The 15,000-nt window shown below is 44.5% G+C and overlaps 1 protein-coding gene across 1 annotated transcript in view; it reads left to right on the forward strand.

Annotated features, from left to right (window-relative positions):
• Positions 1-15,000, forward strand: part of cftr (CF transmembrane conductance regulator) — a gene marked incomplete at its 5' end in the record, with an annotated part of 73,014 nt that overhangs the window by 23,783 nt on the left and 34,231 nt on the right. The window contains 5 exons of the mRNA XM_083655112.1: positions 1-72; positions 2,043-2,135; positions 4,457-4,630; positions 5,839-6,030; positions 13,978-14,072. The exon at positions 1-72 is cut by the window's left edge and continues 175 nt beyond it. Coding sequence (XP_083511238.1) covers positions 1-72; positions 2,043-2,135; positions 4,457-4,630; positions 5,839-6,030; positions 13,978-14,072 — 626 coding nt within the window. The remainder of the gene's footprint in view (positions 73-2,042; positions 2,136-4,456; positions 4,631-5,838; positions 6,031-13,977; positions 14,073-15,000) is intronic.

A 15,000-nucleotide genomic window follows, 5' to 3' on the forward strand; every position in this document is an offset into this window, starting at 1 on the left:
ACGCTGACGCGCCAGCTGCCCGGCTCCATCCAGATGTGGTACGACACTCTGGCCCTGGTCAAGAAGATCGAGGTGGGTTGGAGGGGGCAGGGGGCAGCGTGGGGGCTGGGCACGCCTGGGGGGGCAGTGTTGTAGTGCTCCAGTCCGAGTCCTGGACTCATTTTCAGGACTCGTGACTTGACTTGGCCTTGAGCACTGATGACTCGGACTTTGACTTTGACTGAGCACTCATGCATTCGGACTCGGAAGTCGGAGACTCGGACTCGGACTTGTTAATTGATAACGATTTTTTTTGTTTTTGTAATTTGTAATAATTTGCCATACGATATTGACAGCTATATCAATACCATGCCATTATTCAATTTTGTGCAAGGGCACATGTGTGTTCCATCTACATGTGGATTCATGCTCATGGTCAGTAACTCTGGACTCAGTTAATGGGGACTTGATTCGGACTCTTCTTTGGTGACTCGGATTTGGACTTGGACTCGGACACGAACACTGGGGACTCCAAACTCGACTCGGACTTGAGATAGAGTGACTTGACTACCTGGGGGTGATATCATCATGTATCAGTGGCGAGGTTCAGACCCCTGATGGGTGGTCAGATGCGATGTGTATCCTGAAAAGAATGCATGTAAATGCAAGGTGTGAATGCACACAGCACGCATTTCAATGGGAATGTGATGGGATCTTCCAGACCTCACATTAGTAAAGTATTAGCTCAGGGTAATAATAACAAAGGATTAGCCAAGGCAATAGAAACATTGTTGCCTGTAGCAACATTTTCAGTTGAAACATTGTTGCATGTAGAAACGTCACAAACGTCATCGCCGGTAGAAACGTCATTGTCGGTAGAAACGTTGTTGGTAGAAATGTTGTTGGTAGAAACGTTGTTGGTAGAAACGTTGTTGGTAGAAACGTTGTTGGTAGAAACGTCATTGTCGGTAGAAACGTTGTTGGTAGAAACGTTATTGTTGGTAGAAACGTTGTTGGTAGAAACGATTGTCGATAGAAACGTTGTTGGTAGAAACGATTGTCGGTAGAAACGTTGTTGGTGGAAACGTCATTGCCGCACGTTAATGAGCCATGTTTCTACTGTGATATTTGCCGTAATATTTACTCATCAATGCCAGAATGTTTCCACCCACATTTCTGTTGGTAGAAACTTTAATTATACAAAATATCCGCTATTGGGTTCAATCCATCAATATTGGTATGATGATCAGTCTTAAACAAAGGTTGAACCCTAGTTGTTGTTATCTTTACATTTCCACCAAAAATAACGAATGGTTGATCCCCAAAGCATACATCTGTTTTGTTGTTGTTGAAGAAAATCATTACTTTCTACCATCCACCATCTTTTTCTAGTTTGGAGAAATGTTCGATCAATTTGTCAACCAGGGACTTCATTTCCTACTAGCATTCAGAAAGCACAATCATTTGATTTCAATTTGTCCCTATCAGTGGTTTTGTGGAGTCTGCTTTGGGAATGAACCTGCTATATGTGGTGTAATGTTGGGGTTTGGATACAGACCTGGAATGAACAGGATGTTTTGGGAGAGAAAGACCTACAGTACTAACCATCAGTTAGTAACATTGCTTGTCATCAGGTTGTGTCATTGGCCACCAGGATAATGTACTTTGTGTTTTTGACCAGAGTGTAGTACCTAAAGTAGCCTGGTAAACCAGCCCGTCACGTGACCTCACATTGGTCACGTGACGGGCTGGTTTACCAGGCTATACCTAAAGGTGAAGGGAAGGTATATGGGCAGAAACACATGCACAGACACACAAACAAAGCGAGTATCAGGGTAGTCTCGGCTCCCAGACAATGGGCCTTTTTCACAGCAGCCATTTTGTGTCTAAAAGGCAGGGTAAACACTGGTGCAACCAAAACATGAATGAGGCTCCCACCACTGGAACACCTGAATGGATTGGAAGTTGGAAACCCTCATGCATGTTTTGTGATAAGAGCATCAGCTAAATGTGTAACATGTGAAATGTAAACGTTGCAGCTGTCTGTGTTTGCTGTCCTCTAGGAATTCCTGATGAAGGAAGAGTACAGAGTGCTGGAGTACAACCTGACCACCACCGAGCTGGAGCTGGTCAACGTGACTGCGTCCTGGGATGAGGTTTGTGTGTGTGTGTGTGTGTGCATGTGCGTGTGCGTGTGCGTGTGTGTGGGTGGGTGTGTGTGGGTGTGGGTGTGGGTGGGTGTGGGTGGGTGTGTGTGCGTGCACGCGTGCGTGTGCCGTGCGTGCATGTACGTGTCAAAATAGTGTGAAATACTAATAATTCTAACAATATGACAATGTTTTTATTGTTAGATACTGTACGATTTTGTCCAGATTTCCATGACTATCTGTATTGTAGCTACAGATAACAGATAAACTATTATCAAAACAGTCCTACTTCTACATTCTCTTATTGTGTTGACTTCCTGTAAATGAAATAATGGTGATAGTTTGAAGGAGAATTTTGGGGATTTTTCAACCTGGACCCAATTTTTTTAATGTATAACTAATTTAATACTTTTTTTTTTAAATTGTGTTACACAGGAAACAGGAAAAGCAGAAAGCACTATTCAAAAACACTCACTATCTGCCACTAAAGTCAACCAAAAAGAAAGTCCCTCCCTCAAGGACCCACACACACACACACACACACACACACACACACACACACACACACACACACACACACACACACACACACACACACACACACAGAGAGAGTATTACAAGAGACTAACAACATGCTCTTTAAGTTTAAACGAGGAAAAAGGCCCGTAAACCTCCTATTTCCACCATGCGTTACAGCTTTAACAGTTAATTCATCACCATCACTGTAAGTGTGTAATGTAATCGTATCTGAAGGCAGGAGCTGTAAACTTAGTCCAACAGGTGTGATTTATTACCCACCCAATGCCGTGAGAAAATCAACTTCCAAACACATTCTTTCCTCGTTTGCATAATTAATTCTTCTTGTTTTTCGTCACAAAACTTTGCCTTTGCTGGGAAAACGCTCGATCTCCCTTTGAGATTGTGAATTCTGCCTAATTCCCAGATTCTCCCTTCCGTCTCCTCTTCTGGAACGTTCCATTTGGAGCTGAATAGGAGGGGTGTGGCCTTTCTTTACTGCTGACGGCATGTACGTCAGCTCATTTGAATGTGAATGGCGCGGGGAGCCTACACAAACCACAGCAACCCCTGGCATTAGAGGGACAGTGACCCATAAAACGTCACAGGGTTCAGTGATTTAAGCCGACAAGTCATGCGAGGTTCCCCTTTTCTCTGGGTCACACCTCTCTACAGTGAGATGTGTCAGCCATTGATCTCTGCAGGAGGTGTTGACAGATTGGGTGAAATAATGCCATTGTGAAGACTTGGTGGACCTGGAGAAGCTGTTCTTTCTCACAGCGGTTTGGCCTGTCTCTGTCTGAATCAGCTCTTTGGCTGTCAGTGATGCAAACAAGAAAAGACCAATCAACTGTGTGCATGAACACACACACACACACACACACACACGCATTATCATAGACATACACACAAACACACACACACACGTGGACATGGACATACACCCCCCCCCCGCACTCCATTCATAGTCAATGGGGGTAGTGCGTCAGGCTCCAGCAGTGGGTGAAGCAGAGCGCTGTGTGAAAAACATGCAGCGGTCGTACGTCGACAGTACAGGGCGATCCAACTTTTGGGGGGATGCAACCCGACGTTACGCTGCAGCTGGCCAATCTAGACGCCACACACACACACACACACACACACACACACACACACACACACACACACACACACACACACACACACACACACACACACACACACAGCTCTGCTCTGTTTCACTCTTGTCTCTTCTCCTCTCTCTCTCTCTCCCTCTCTCGATTATCAATATCTGTTACTTTGTCAATGAAAGCCCGCCTGCCTCAGCACTCAGCAGGAATGTCTCAACACGCTCCATATGAGTGAAATGATCAGCATGAAAGGGTAAAATAGCAGATATCAAACAGAAATGAAACTAAAAAAAGAGAGAAACTAAAGCTAAAGCTACACATGCTTGTTTTGAAGGGGAGAAGGCGGAAAGGCGAAGTGAGACACTCCCACATTCACCGTAGCTGCACTGCACGCAGTGGCCACTGCGTCTCGCTGGAGTCTGTCTGAATCCGGCCTGAACGCAGAGAATGTAGAGCAGCCGCAAGTGGGCCGCCAAAATCATTTGCAAAACATTATGGTCTTTGTGAGGAATTTTTTGTACCGTAGTAATTATTATTATGTATGAGAATGCATTTCACCATTGTTGAATGATACAGTTATTTAACGTGTAATCAATTATTCATTAATTAGCCTATTGCAGACAGCCCCTCCCTTTTAGTTTTGAGATTTCTATGTAAGTAGTAATGTGTGTCTTCAGTGTGTTGACAGCACTGTGCTCCTCTCAGGGGATCGGCGAGCTGTTTGAGAAGATCAAGCAGGAGAACAAAGCTAACGGACACATGAACGGAGACGGCCTCTTCTTCACCAACCTGTACGTCACGCCCGTGCTAAAGAACATCAGCCTGTACGTGGAGAAGGGCAAGATGCTGGCCGTGGCCGGGTCCACAGGCTCAGGGAAGGTAGGTCCAACAACGCCACAGGCCATGGGTCAACTTGTCCCTCCAGCCGTGAGTCCACATCAGAAATTAAAGGACAAATCCACACTTATATATCATCAGTTTATGATGTTCACTGGATTCCTGGGAGTTATTTTGTAACAAAATGTTGCAATTTACTTTTTTAGTGAACATATTTTCCCACAGCCTGCCTCAGACAGGCTGACAGCTGATGACGACGTGTTAAAGGAATAGTTCACGCAAAAATGAAAATGCTGTCATCATCTACATCCCCTCTCATGCCAAATGAAACAGGTGAAATGTGTTAGTCCATATAACACACAGGGAGGTTAGTCCATATAACACACAGGGAGGTTAGTCCATATAACACACAGGGAGGTTGCAGCACAACTATGTGCAGCCATCTCCAAAACAACTGAAGTCCATGTGGACCAGTTCTTTAGAGTTCCAACACAAACAGAGCCAAACAATCACATTGTGACTAGAAAGACCCACACATCATTATTTGTTGCAAATCAGTCAGCTGTAGTTAAGATTTGCACTAAATGATGGTGGAAATATAGGTATTTTTGGAACTGGTTCCCACTGACGTCAGTGGTTAACGTGACTCATTTTTATGAAACGTAAATGCGTTTCTTTTATGCGATTTTTAGAAAACGCTTCAAAAGGCATAAAAGTGATTCACGTTGGTGAAGATTATCCTGCTGAACTCAAATGACCACTCCCATAAACTCCCATTTTGTTAACCACAGACCTTATTTTATGCATTTAAGTGAAATCCATATTCTAAAAGCCCATTGACTTTTCCAACATGTCCGTGACTTCCGCCTTCCGACTACAAAAAGACATCATCCCTGCAGTGCAGTTCTCTATGGAGTTGTGCTGGCAACCTCCCAGTGTGGTATATGGACAAACTTCATCTGTGTTTCAACTGGCATTTTTGGGCGAACTGTTCCTTTAACTTTTTTTTAAACTTGAGTTTATTTTACTTTATTTTCTAGCCAGGTCTAAATCCGACTTGAGCAGCAGTACTTGTACTTGAGTAAAATACTTCATTACTGTTTGTAGCTCCGCTCGTCTGCTGACGTGATGGGTGGTCAACAGGTTATAGAGACCAACATGTTCAACACCCACAGCCGCTCTACAGTCCATGCGTATGTGATGCAGTCACATGTCACAGTCACATCTCAGATGTTTGCTGGTTGCTTCAGAGTTCCCTGCTGATGATGATCCTGGGGGAGCTGGTGCCATCAGAGGGGAAGATCAGACACAGCGGGCGGGTCTCCTTCTCTCCTCAGACGTCCTGGATCATGCCGGGTACCATCCGCGACAACATCCTGTTTGGCCTGACCTACGACGAGTACCGCTACACCTCCGTCATCAAGGCCTGCCAGCTGGAGGAGGTACGGTACCTTCATTCTGTCCATGTCAGGGTCACCGAGGGGTGGAGCTAGACTGGGTCAAATCAAGTGAAGGCCCGGAAGAATGCTCCGTGCCTAGTAAGTAGGATAGGCTTTATGCTCAAACGATGTTGACATTAGTAGGTAAAATTAACGGATATAATAATAAGCTTCAGAGGACTAATAGCTGTCTGTGGCGAGTTGGTCTGAGGATATTCCCTCTGGAAACCAGCTCCAGAACTGCAATCTGTCTGTCTAGAGTGCATTCCCTTACAAAAACTACTAACGTTATAGTAGTCATGTGCATTTATAGCCTATACTATCCCCCCGACGAACGTTATGCAGACTGCAGCTGTTTGATATGCGGGCGTGGTCTTTCAGAACGGACGCTAATTAGGCTACTTAATGGGAATAATTTGCTTTACAAAAAACTGGAGCCAAAAGATAAGAATTAGCCTTGTACCTAATAGGCTACATGATGGTGCATCTGTGATCCATAAAGTCGATCAGATGAATATTGAAAGCCTTGTTACCATGCTGCACTTTCGTGTTTTGATCCTTAACGACCGCAGCTGCACGTCGTTGGCTGGCGTACATCGGCGATGTTTGGTTGTTGAATGAATTTGTTCATCATACAGTAGCCTGGGCTACACTAACCTATGAAAATATTAATTTGGGCTAGGAGGAGGCTGTCACCTGAAAGCACACCCCAGGACGGGAATGTGGCGGTGCTGCTTGGCTGTGTGTGAAAGCAATTTCTGTGGCGAGGCTGCCGGCTTTGCGGGCCTTCTGAACTGCAATTTTGCGCGATCTGTGTGTGAAAGCGGCTTTTGTTTATACCAAACAAACCATGAACAGAATGCATCGCTTCCTGTGGGGCAGGAAAGAGCCCCCAGACACACGCTGTTTAGCCCCCAGACACACGCTGTTTAGCCCCCAGACACACGCTGTTTAGCCCCCAGACACACGCTGTTTAGCCCCCAGACACATGCTGTTTAGCCCCCAGACACATGCTGTTTAGCCCCCAGACACACGCTGTTTAGCCCCCAGACACACGCTGCTTAGCCCCCAGACACACGCTGTTTAGCCCCCAGACACACGCTGTTCAGCCCCCAGACACACGCTGTTCAGCCCCCAGACACACGCTGTTTAGAACACAGTTGAAAAGCTTTATGAACTGGTTATAGGCTGAATCACTATTGTGTTATATCAAGCAATGTTAGAGAACCAAAACTGACATTTATTTACATAACAAGGACACAAATTATTACTTTAATTGCAAACAACTCTACTACTTTCAAAATGTCTTCTCTGGTCCATCGTATTTCTGCCCCCGCTCTCCTCTCAAAGCTTTTCTGTCAGGAGCTGGCTTCTGTAAGGCATCAAGACGTCTCAGGTTTCCCCAATCCACATTTACACACGCACGCACGCACACACACACACACACACGCACACACACACACACACACACACACACACACACACACACACACACACACGCACACACACACACGTCTCATAACCCTCAGTGTTGAGTGACGGCCTCAGTGTGTTTCTGCCCCTCAGTGAATACTGTCTCTTCTGTTGCCATGGAAACCCCACACTGGGATGGAACATGAGCTTGCTGGTTCCCAGTGGCGGGCGGGCGAGGCCGAGCAGCTCAGCAGAGACAAGCTTAGCTTTCTGTCTGCAGCACAAACCATTGAGTTTGATTAGGAAAACCTGTGATCAAATCTGTATTTTACACTAAAACACTAAACGCTGTAGTTTTACATAACTATATGTGGAAACATAGATGACTCTGAGATGAGTTTTTACTGTGGTAGACCAACCCATGCATGATGTCATATACCGTACATGCTATAGTGTTATATAATGATGCATAATACAATATACTGTATATTGACACATATAGAACTAGAAGAGATCGCAGACCTATGCCAAGGCCAATAGTCCAGGCCAATAGTCCAGTCCAATAGTCCGTAGGACCATAGGACTCCCTCGAAAATGAGATGGTTCATCTCAAGGGGCTTTTCCTACATGAATACATTTGTATCATCATTATGCAAATTTCGTGAGTCGGATCAGATCCGCTCCAGAATTTAACGGGTTCTTCGTTGGCCTATACTGCTACACCCTTCCACCAAATTTCAGGAAAATCAGCCCAGGCCAGTAGTTTTGCCAGAATCATCCTAACTGACAGACAGACAGACAGACAGACAGACAGACAGATAGACAGACAGACAGACAGACAGACAGACAGACAGACAGACAGACAGACAGACAGACAGACAGCACCGAACACATAACCTCCTTGGCGGAGGTAACAAAAGGTCTAGTAGAAATCAGTTTGAACCAATTTCAGATATTCTGAGATCAGAGAACATATGAAATACAAAACAATTCCCTAATTAGATTTAGGGAATACAAATATTTTAAGTACTATTGTCACAACATATCTTATATCTGGTATATTATTTATACTGATATCAATGCAGCAGCTCATGCAGAGCATGGCACCATTATTATTATATTACTATAGATGGGTCACCGCAGGCTCTGCCAATTCTAACACATGGTAGCAGCGAGTCTCCTAAGTGGGCGTGTCCGTGGAAAAGCATGGGCAGAACCCACGTGACAAAATGACAGGAAGTGAGTTGAAGTTGGGCCGTCTTGGCTTGACTCCCATGGTCTTTGTTGACACCCTCCTGTACTGACGGTGCCTCAGTGGTTTTGACAAAAACACAGGCAGCCTGTTGTCACAGCAAACAGTGTTGACGTGCAGGATCGACGTCTCCGTGTCAGAAACTTTCCATGTAGTCCTACGAGGAGAGGAGGCGTCAGACCGCAGCACCAGGAGCTGGCCTCTCACTGTCATATTGTATGGAAATGCCAATGTGACAAACAGTCTTCCTGTGTGCTTTGATTAGCAGCACAGAGGCCTGACAGAGCTCACCTTGGCTCTATTTGTGTGAAGTTTGGTGCACCACACCACCTTCAACAACACCACGCTCGCTCAGCTTCCCAGTAAAGGGACATCGCTCATATCTGGACACTTATTCACTCTCCATAAGCCAGTGTGTTAGGAAGAGGTGTGATCCTCTTCGCTAGTTTTAAATTGTGTGTGGTGTTAAAAAAAAAAAAAAAAAAAAATCTGGCGACCGCATTTGAATTCCAGGGTCGCGACCCCACTGTTGGGAACCAGTGCACTACTGTAAACGTTCTGCCACAGGGGAAATCCCCCAGGCAACCATGACAGACAGGAGGGACAAACTCCCTCATGTGTCCAGACAGAGCGGAGCTTCTGACTGGAACGCCTGCCTATTGTTTTGGCCCGACAGACTTTCCATGGGTGGTCTTCTCTGCACTTTGTCCAGACAGAGACACACAACATGTCTTTTTACCATGCTGCCATCTTTTACAAGCTGTTAAACAAGCTGTTAACTTCATCCCCTATGCGCTCCTCTCAGGAACGGCGGAAGTTGCAGTTAAGAAGGTAGGAGTTTTAACGATGATAGACTTGTGCTGTCAGTCACTTCATCCCTGTAGACGTGGCCATTGTCATTTTCATTATGAATGATGCACCGGACTCCTCCATGTTCCTGTTCCATCCATTCCTCTGTGTGCTTTTTGGTGCTTTGTGTTTTTTGTTGAGTTTAAATTCTCGCAGTGAACGAACGTACCCCGCGTTGTGTAGTCCCCCGCAGCTGGGGATCCAACCGAGAACCTCCGGCATGGGAGGCGGACACTCTACCCATGGAGTGAGGTTTCCTCTGCACAGTGGTACTGTTTAGTTGTTTAGTTAGCCTACATATTGGTGCTTTATAGCAGTGATTCTCAACCTTTTTCATATCAAGGACTCTAATTCACTACACATTACAGCCACGGGCTGACATTTGATGAGATTTTGTTCCTTGGACCCAAATCTATTTTTATTGTTAGATTATGATTTGGTCCAGAATTCCATGACCAGTATCTGCATTGCACAACAAACAAACTATGATAAAAGTCTTTCTTCTATATTCTCTAATTGTGTTAACATCTTGTAAATGAGATAATGGTGAAGTTTGAACATTTCATCAATATGCTGGGGGACCACCGAGAACCCCTTCAAGGACCCCTGGTGGTGGTCCCCACACCCCGTGTTGAGAACCGCTGCTTTGTCTTGGTGTTGCTCCAATTTTCATCATTTTCATTTCTGTCATGGATTAAATGTGAACAGGGTGAAAAAGCCTTTTTTGCTGCTTCATTTTTAATCCAATTTAAAAGCCATTTGTCTGACTTGAGTTTCACTTGACATTGTGTGAAACGCTGCATAAAGACAACAGAGTGGATTCTTCTCACTTTGAGCTCTTACCCAGCTCTCCACAGAGGCACAAACAAAGCGTTCATCTTGACTGTGCTGTTTCAATGTAGCAGCCTTGCTTTGCTTTGTGTTGGAAGTCTAATATCAACTTGGACACTATGTATCATGTTGTTGAGCTTATCTTGTATTTCTTTGGCTCCAAGCCATTGCTGCCATAACATCTTCCAAAAGCCACAACAAGGTCTCTCCACCTTGGTCCTACTGACCTGCTTTTGATGCTGTGCAGGATTTTCATTATTTACCAACATATCAGATGATCCTTAGTGTCCTGACAATGTTCCTGCCACACTCCTCCTGACCACGTTAGAAACATTAGAGAGGTGTGGACCAGTAGCCTGTACTACGAAGCTAGTTTAATGCCTTATCCGAGTAAGTTTGAGTTTAAACCTGGTTTAGCCGTACTACAAAGCAAGTTAACTTTCAATCACCATGGCAACTGATGCTGCAAAGCTAACCTGGTCGCGACCAGGTTAGCTTCAGGGGATAAGATCAAAATCCATGACAGACCCATATAATCGGCTCTCTGGAGTCACTCACCGTTCATATAAGATCGCCATATGAAAAATAGATTGCAGTCAACTGAGAATATAACAAGAAAAACATTTGTGGCTCTGTAGGCTACATAATTAAATTAAGCCTACTTACCACTTTATGTCTTAACAGCTCAACGATGCGTGGAGAAATATGATCACTATTAATCACCGCAGCGCATATCATGAATGGACCCTCAAATGGAGTGAGGGTGATATTCTCCTACATGCCAGAAAAGCCTATACATATAATATAGATATGGGATAAATATGGATAGCCCCAATACTAAATATGCAGGCTATTCTTGCATCTTTCAGCTGGAACTGTGTCCTGTAGGCTGTATGCCAATATATGAGCAAAAATAGGCTAGTTTTTATCAATGATAATATGCCCGCATCGTCTCAATTCAGTTCAGCAGTTTTCTCTTTTATAGTAGGCTATTAGGCTTTATACTAGGCTATTTTATATATGAATTATTCGATCAGTGCAACCACACACATGAGTGATAGAGATCATTATTCATTGAGCATGCGTTTCTAAATCTATGGTCTAAATAGGCTTACAGATTGTGGAAATGTATAGACTGAGACTGCTGTATTAATGTATGCAGCTGTATCAGACAGAAATCGCTGATCAAAGTAGCCTAAATCAAATGACTGATGTGAATACAAGCTGCTGCTTTAGACAGCCCTTCAGCAGACTATCCAACGCGGATTTTCATTCTGACATTAAATCGCGGATACATTAAATATCCGCTAAAACTCTGATCATGCACTGGCTTTCATGGAACGAGGAAATGGGTGTGGAAATGGGTGTGGGCGTGGATCAACTCAGCTGTTCATAATGTGATTGGCCAGCGCACCTCTTTCGCGTGGACGCGCGCCTGTGCACGAGCGAAAAACGTGCGCGTGCACAGGCAGATCCCAGGTCCACTTACCTAGTAAAAAACCAGCGTCGTAGTATCAGTTAATTAGATAGCTTTGATCCCGTTCAGTCAAACCAGATCAAAGGGACTTATCGCGGATCTGTTAAACTAGTTTCGTAGTACAGGGCTCAGGGATGGGACGATATATCAATATTTAGTATATCGCAATACAAGAATGTGACAATAAGTATCGTGGGGCAGAAAAAGTAATTGCGATATTAGCTCCATTTTATTCTGCTGTGGTAATCACAAATGAGATGGTTTGCCCATGACAATTTCACAAACTCTACATCCAAATGATATTTTTTTAAATTGTTGTTTACATTCAAGCGGCCAATGTAATTGAAATATTCACGACTCAGAAATAAACAGAATTCTGGGGGGCAGGGTGGTGCAGTGGTAAGCGCTGTCGCCTCACAGCTACTGTAGAAGGTCCTTGGTTCGATTCCCACCTGGGACGCTGTGAGCGCTGAAGGAATGCGTGCCCGTCCGCATGTCCTCGAGTGCCCGCCGCCCGGGTGGGGTCGTCAAAAGGGCCTTTCTGTGTGGAGTTTGCATGTTCTCCCCGTGCCTCCCGGGGGTTTCCTTCATATAGGAACCCCCTTCACCAAAACATGCAATATCCTGGTCGCTGATGTGGTGCCTCCTCTGGTCGTTAGGGGCGCCTGTTCAGAGGGAGGGGAACTCGTTGGAATAGCGTGATCCTCCCACGTGCTATGTCCTACCAGTGAAGCTTCCCCTGTCAGGTGAAAAGAAGCGGCTGGCTACTGCCCATGTCTCGGAGGAAGCATGGAGCCAGTTTCGGCTCTCCCCAGATTGGCAGAGGAAGGAGCAGCAACCATGATAAATAAATTAAAATTAGCACTATCGGGGGATAAAAATGGGATAAAAAATCTGGGAAAAAATATATTAAATAAAGAAGAAGAAATAAACAGAATTCTGCGCAAGTCACACTTTGTTGTCATTGAACTTTTATTTGTTACATCACATCATGGTTGGATCAGATGGTGAAGTACCATGAGATAAGCACATGGTCCTGAGGAGAGAGGGAGAGGGGACTAGTTTAACTTCAAGACATCAGCACGTCAGAGGAAGAAGACGTACAGTAGAAGAGAGGGGTGTGATGTGTCCTCACTGCCTTTGTCATGTGCTTTTGTTGTCAAGCTCCTCCCTGTCATGCCATAGACTGGTTAAAATCATGATCCTGATAACATGATCTCATGCCATAGATAGGTTCAAATCATGATCTCACATTCTGTTTTGCTCAGTCACTCAGTCTGGACTTCCAGCCGCTCACAGTGATTTCAGTGGGCGGCACTACTTGCCTTGATAGACAACTCCTTCAGCCAATCAGCATCGCCAAATCCCGTCCTTTAGCCAATCAGTGTCAGATCCAGTCCAATCCAAATCCACTTGGAAGAACGCCGAAAATGTATGTTCTGTTCAGAAACTCTGCTTACCTGCAGTGCATTGCAGTCTTGTTCTTGTTTAATTGTTGCTATTGAGTCTATTTCTGCAATAACTGCACTTATAGATAGAGTCGGTCACGTTACTTCCGGTAACGTTTGTGTGCGTGGTCGTGGGGGAAAACGGGAGGATTTCCCCCATGCTGACCCATTGACCATGCGTCTATGACGAGACACCGCCTGAATGTATGGCTGTGTTTACTCTACTAACGTTAATGTTGCCGGCCGCTCGTTGCTTCGGGAGACGCCATTACTGTTTTGCCAGCAACGTCCCTGATTGGCCGGTTACGTTGTCAACAACTACAGTACATCGCAGCTCCCTGATTGGCCCTGTTACATTCTAATTTCTGGATATTCCTGGGGGCAGGTGGGAGTCCAGACTGATACAAACAGTAGAGCGAGTGTGAGGTCATGTGATCAGGATGCTTTTACCAGGCTAGTCATGCCGCTGCTGTCTCTGTATAAATGATCCTGTGTGTGTGTGTGTGTGTGTGTGTGTGTGTGTGTGTGTGTGTGTGTGTGTGTGTGTGTGTCTGTGTCTGTGTCTGTGTCTGTGTCTGTGTCTGTGTCTGTGTCTGTGTGTGTGTGTATGTGTGTGTATATTTGACCGGGCTAACTCCGTGTGTATATTTGACCGGCTAACTCCTCGTCTTCCTCCGCAGGACTTCGCCCTGCTGCCTGAGAAAGACAAGACTCCGGTGTTTGAAGGAGGGGTGACCCTGAGCGGGGGTCAAAGGGCACGCATCGGCCTGGCCAGGTACTTCCTGTCTGTCTCACCTGAGCCTCCGTCTCTCAGCACGTCTCACTCTCCTGCCTGTCAGCGCCCGCTCGCTCCACTGATTACTGTTATTTCAGAGTCTTATTGGCGACTCATCCTTCCTGTGACCTTCTACACTTGTTTTTCTCCTTTTACATTTAACCTTCACCGAGTTAATTCCATTATGATTACAGTAAGGATCTATTTTTCAAGGGAGACCAAACACAAGCGAACCGGCATAAAAGTTACAACTTCAACCATGTCCATGTTGTTTAAATTGCTTGTGAATAAATACATTTCAAGGCGTTCAAATACAATGATAAAATGATTTGTAAATAATTGAATTCCATCACTTAATACAATTGATACAATTGCATTGTGATACAATTAATTTGGTAGTTTTAACACTTCAACATTTATTTGACTGTAATTGCATTTTATTTGAAGTAACATTTAATTGTCTTTATTTGATTTGATGCAACATTTAATATGAATGCATTTCATTTAATTTGATAGCTCCTTAATTGATTCGGTGTTTACTTTATTGTTTTTGTTACTTCCACCCCCAGAAAGCGGTCATTTTGACCTCTAGATTCCAAACTCTATAATCTCTCATGATAAATAACCAACAGAGAGATTAATGCATATATTTTAAGATATATTTTAAATAGACAAAACAACACCAAGATCTGAAAAGATAGGCTAATAAATAGGCCTAGAACCCTGGGGAATTCAGTGATGACAAAATGTACATCTCAAAAAGGTCAAAATGGCCGCTGTGGCTGTTCTAGTGTTACATTTTGCAGTAGTCCAATAGACAAGCACAAGATCCTTAATATTCAGCCTAAACCCACTAAGAGAGACCGGCTCTTATCATTTTGCAGCGAGAACAAAAACGGATTATATTTAGAAATAGAGCAAAGATGTG

Source organism: Poromitra crassiceps (assembly GCF_964638095.1).
Source record: "Poromitra crassiceps genome assembly, chromosome: 18".
Lineage (NCBI taxonomy): Eukaryota > Metazoa > Chordata > Actinopteri > Beryciformes > Melamphaidae > Poromitra > Poromitra crassiceps.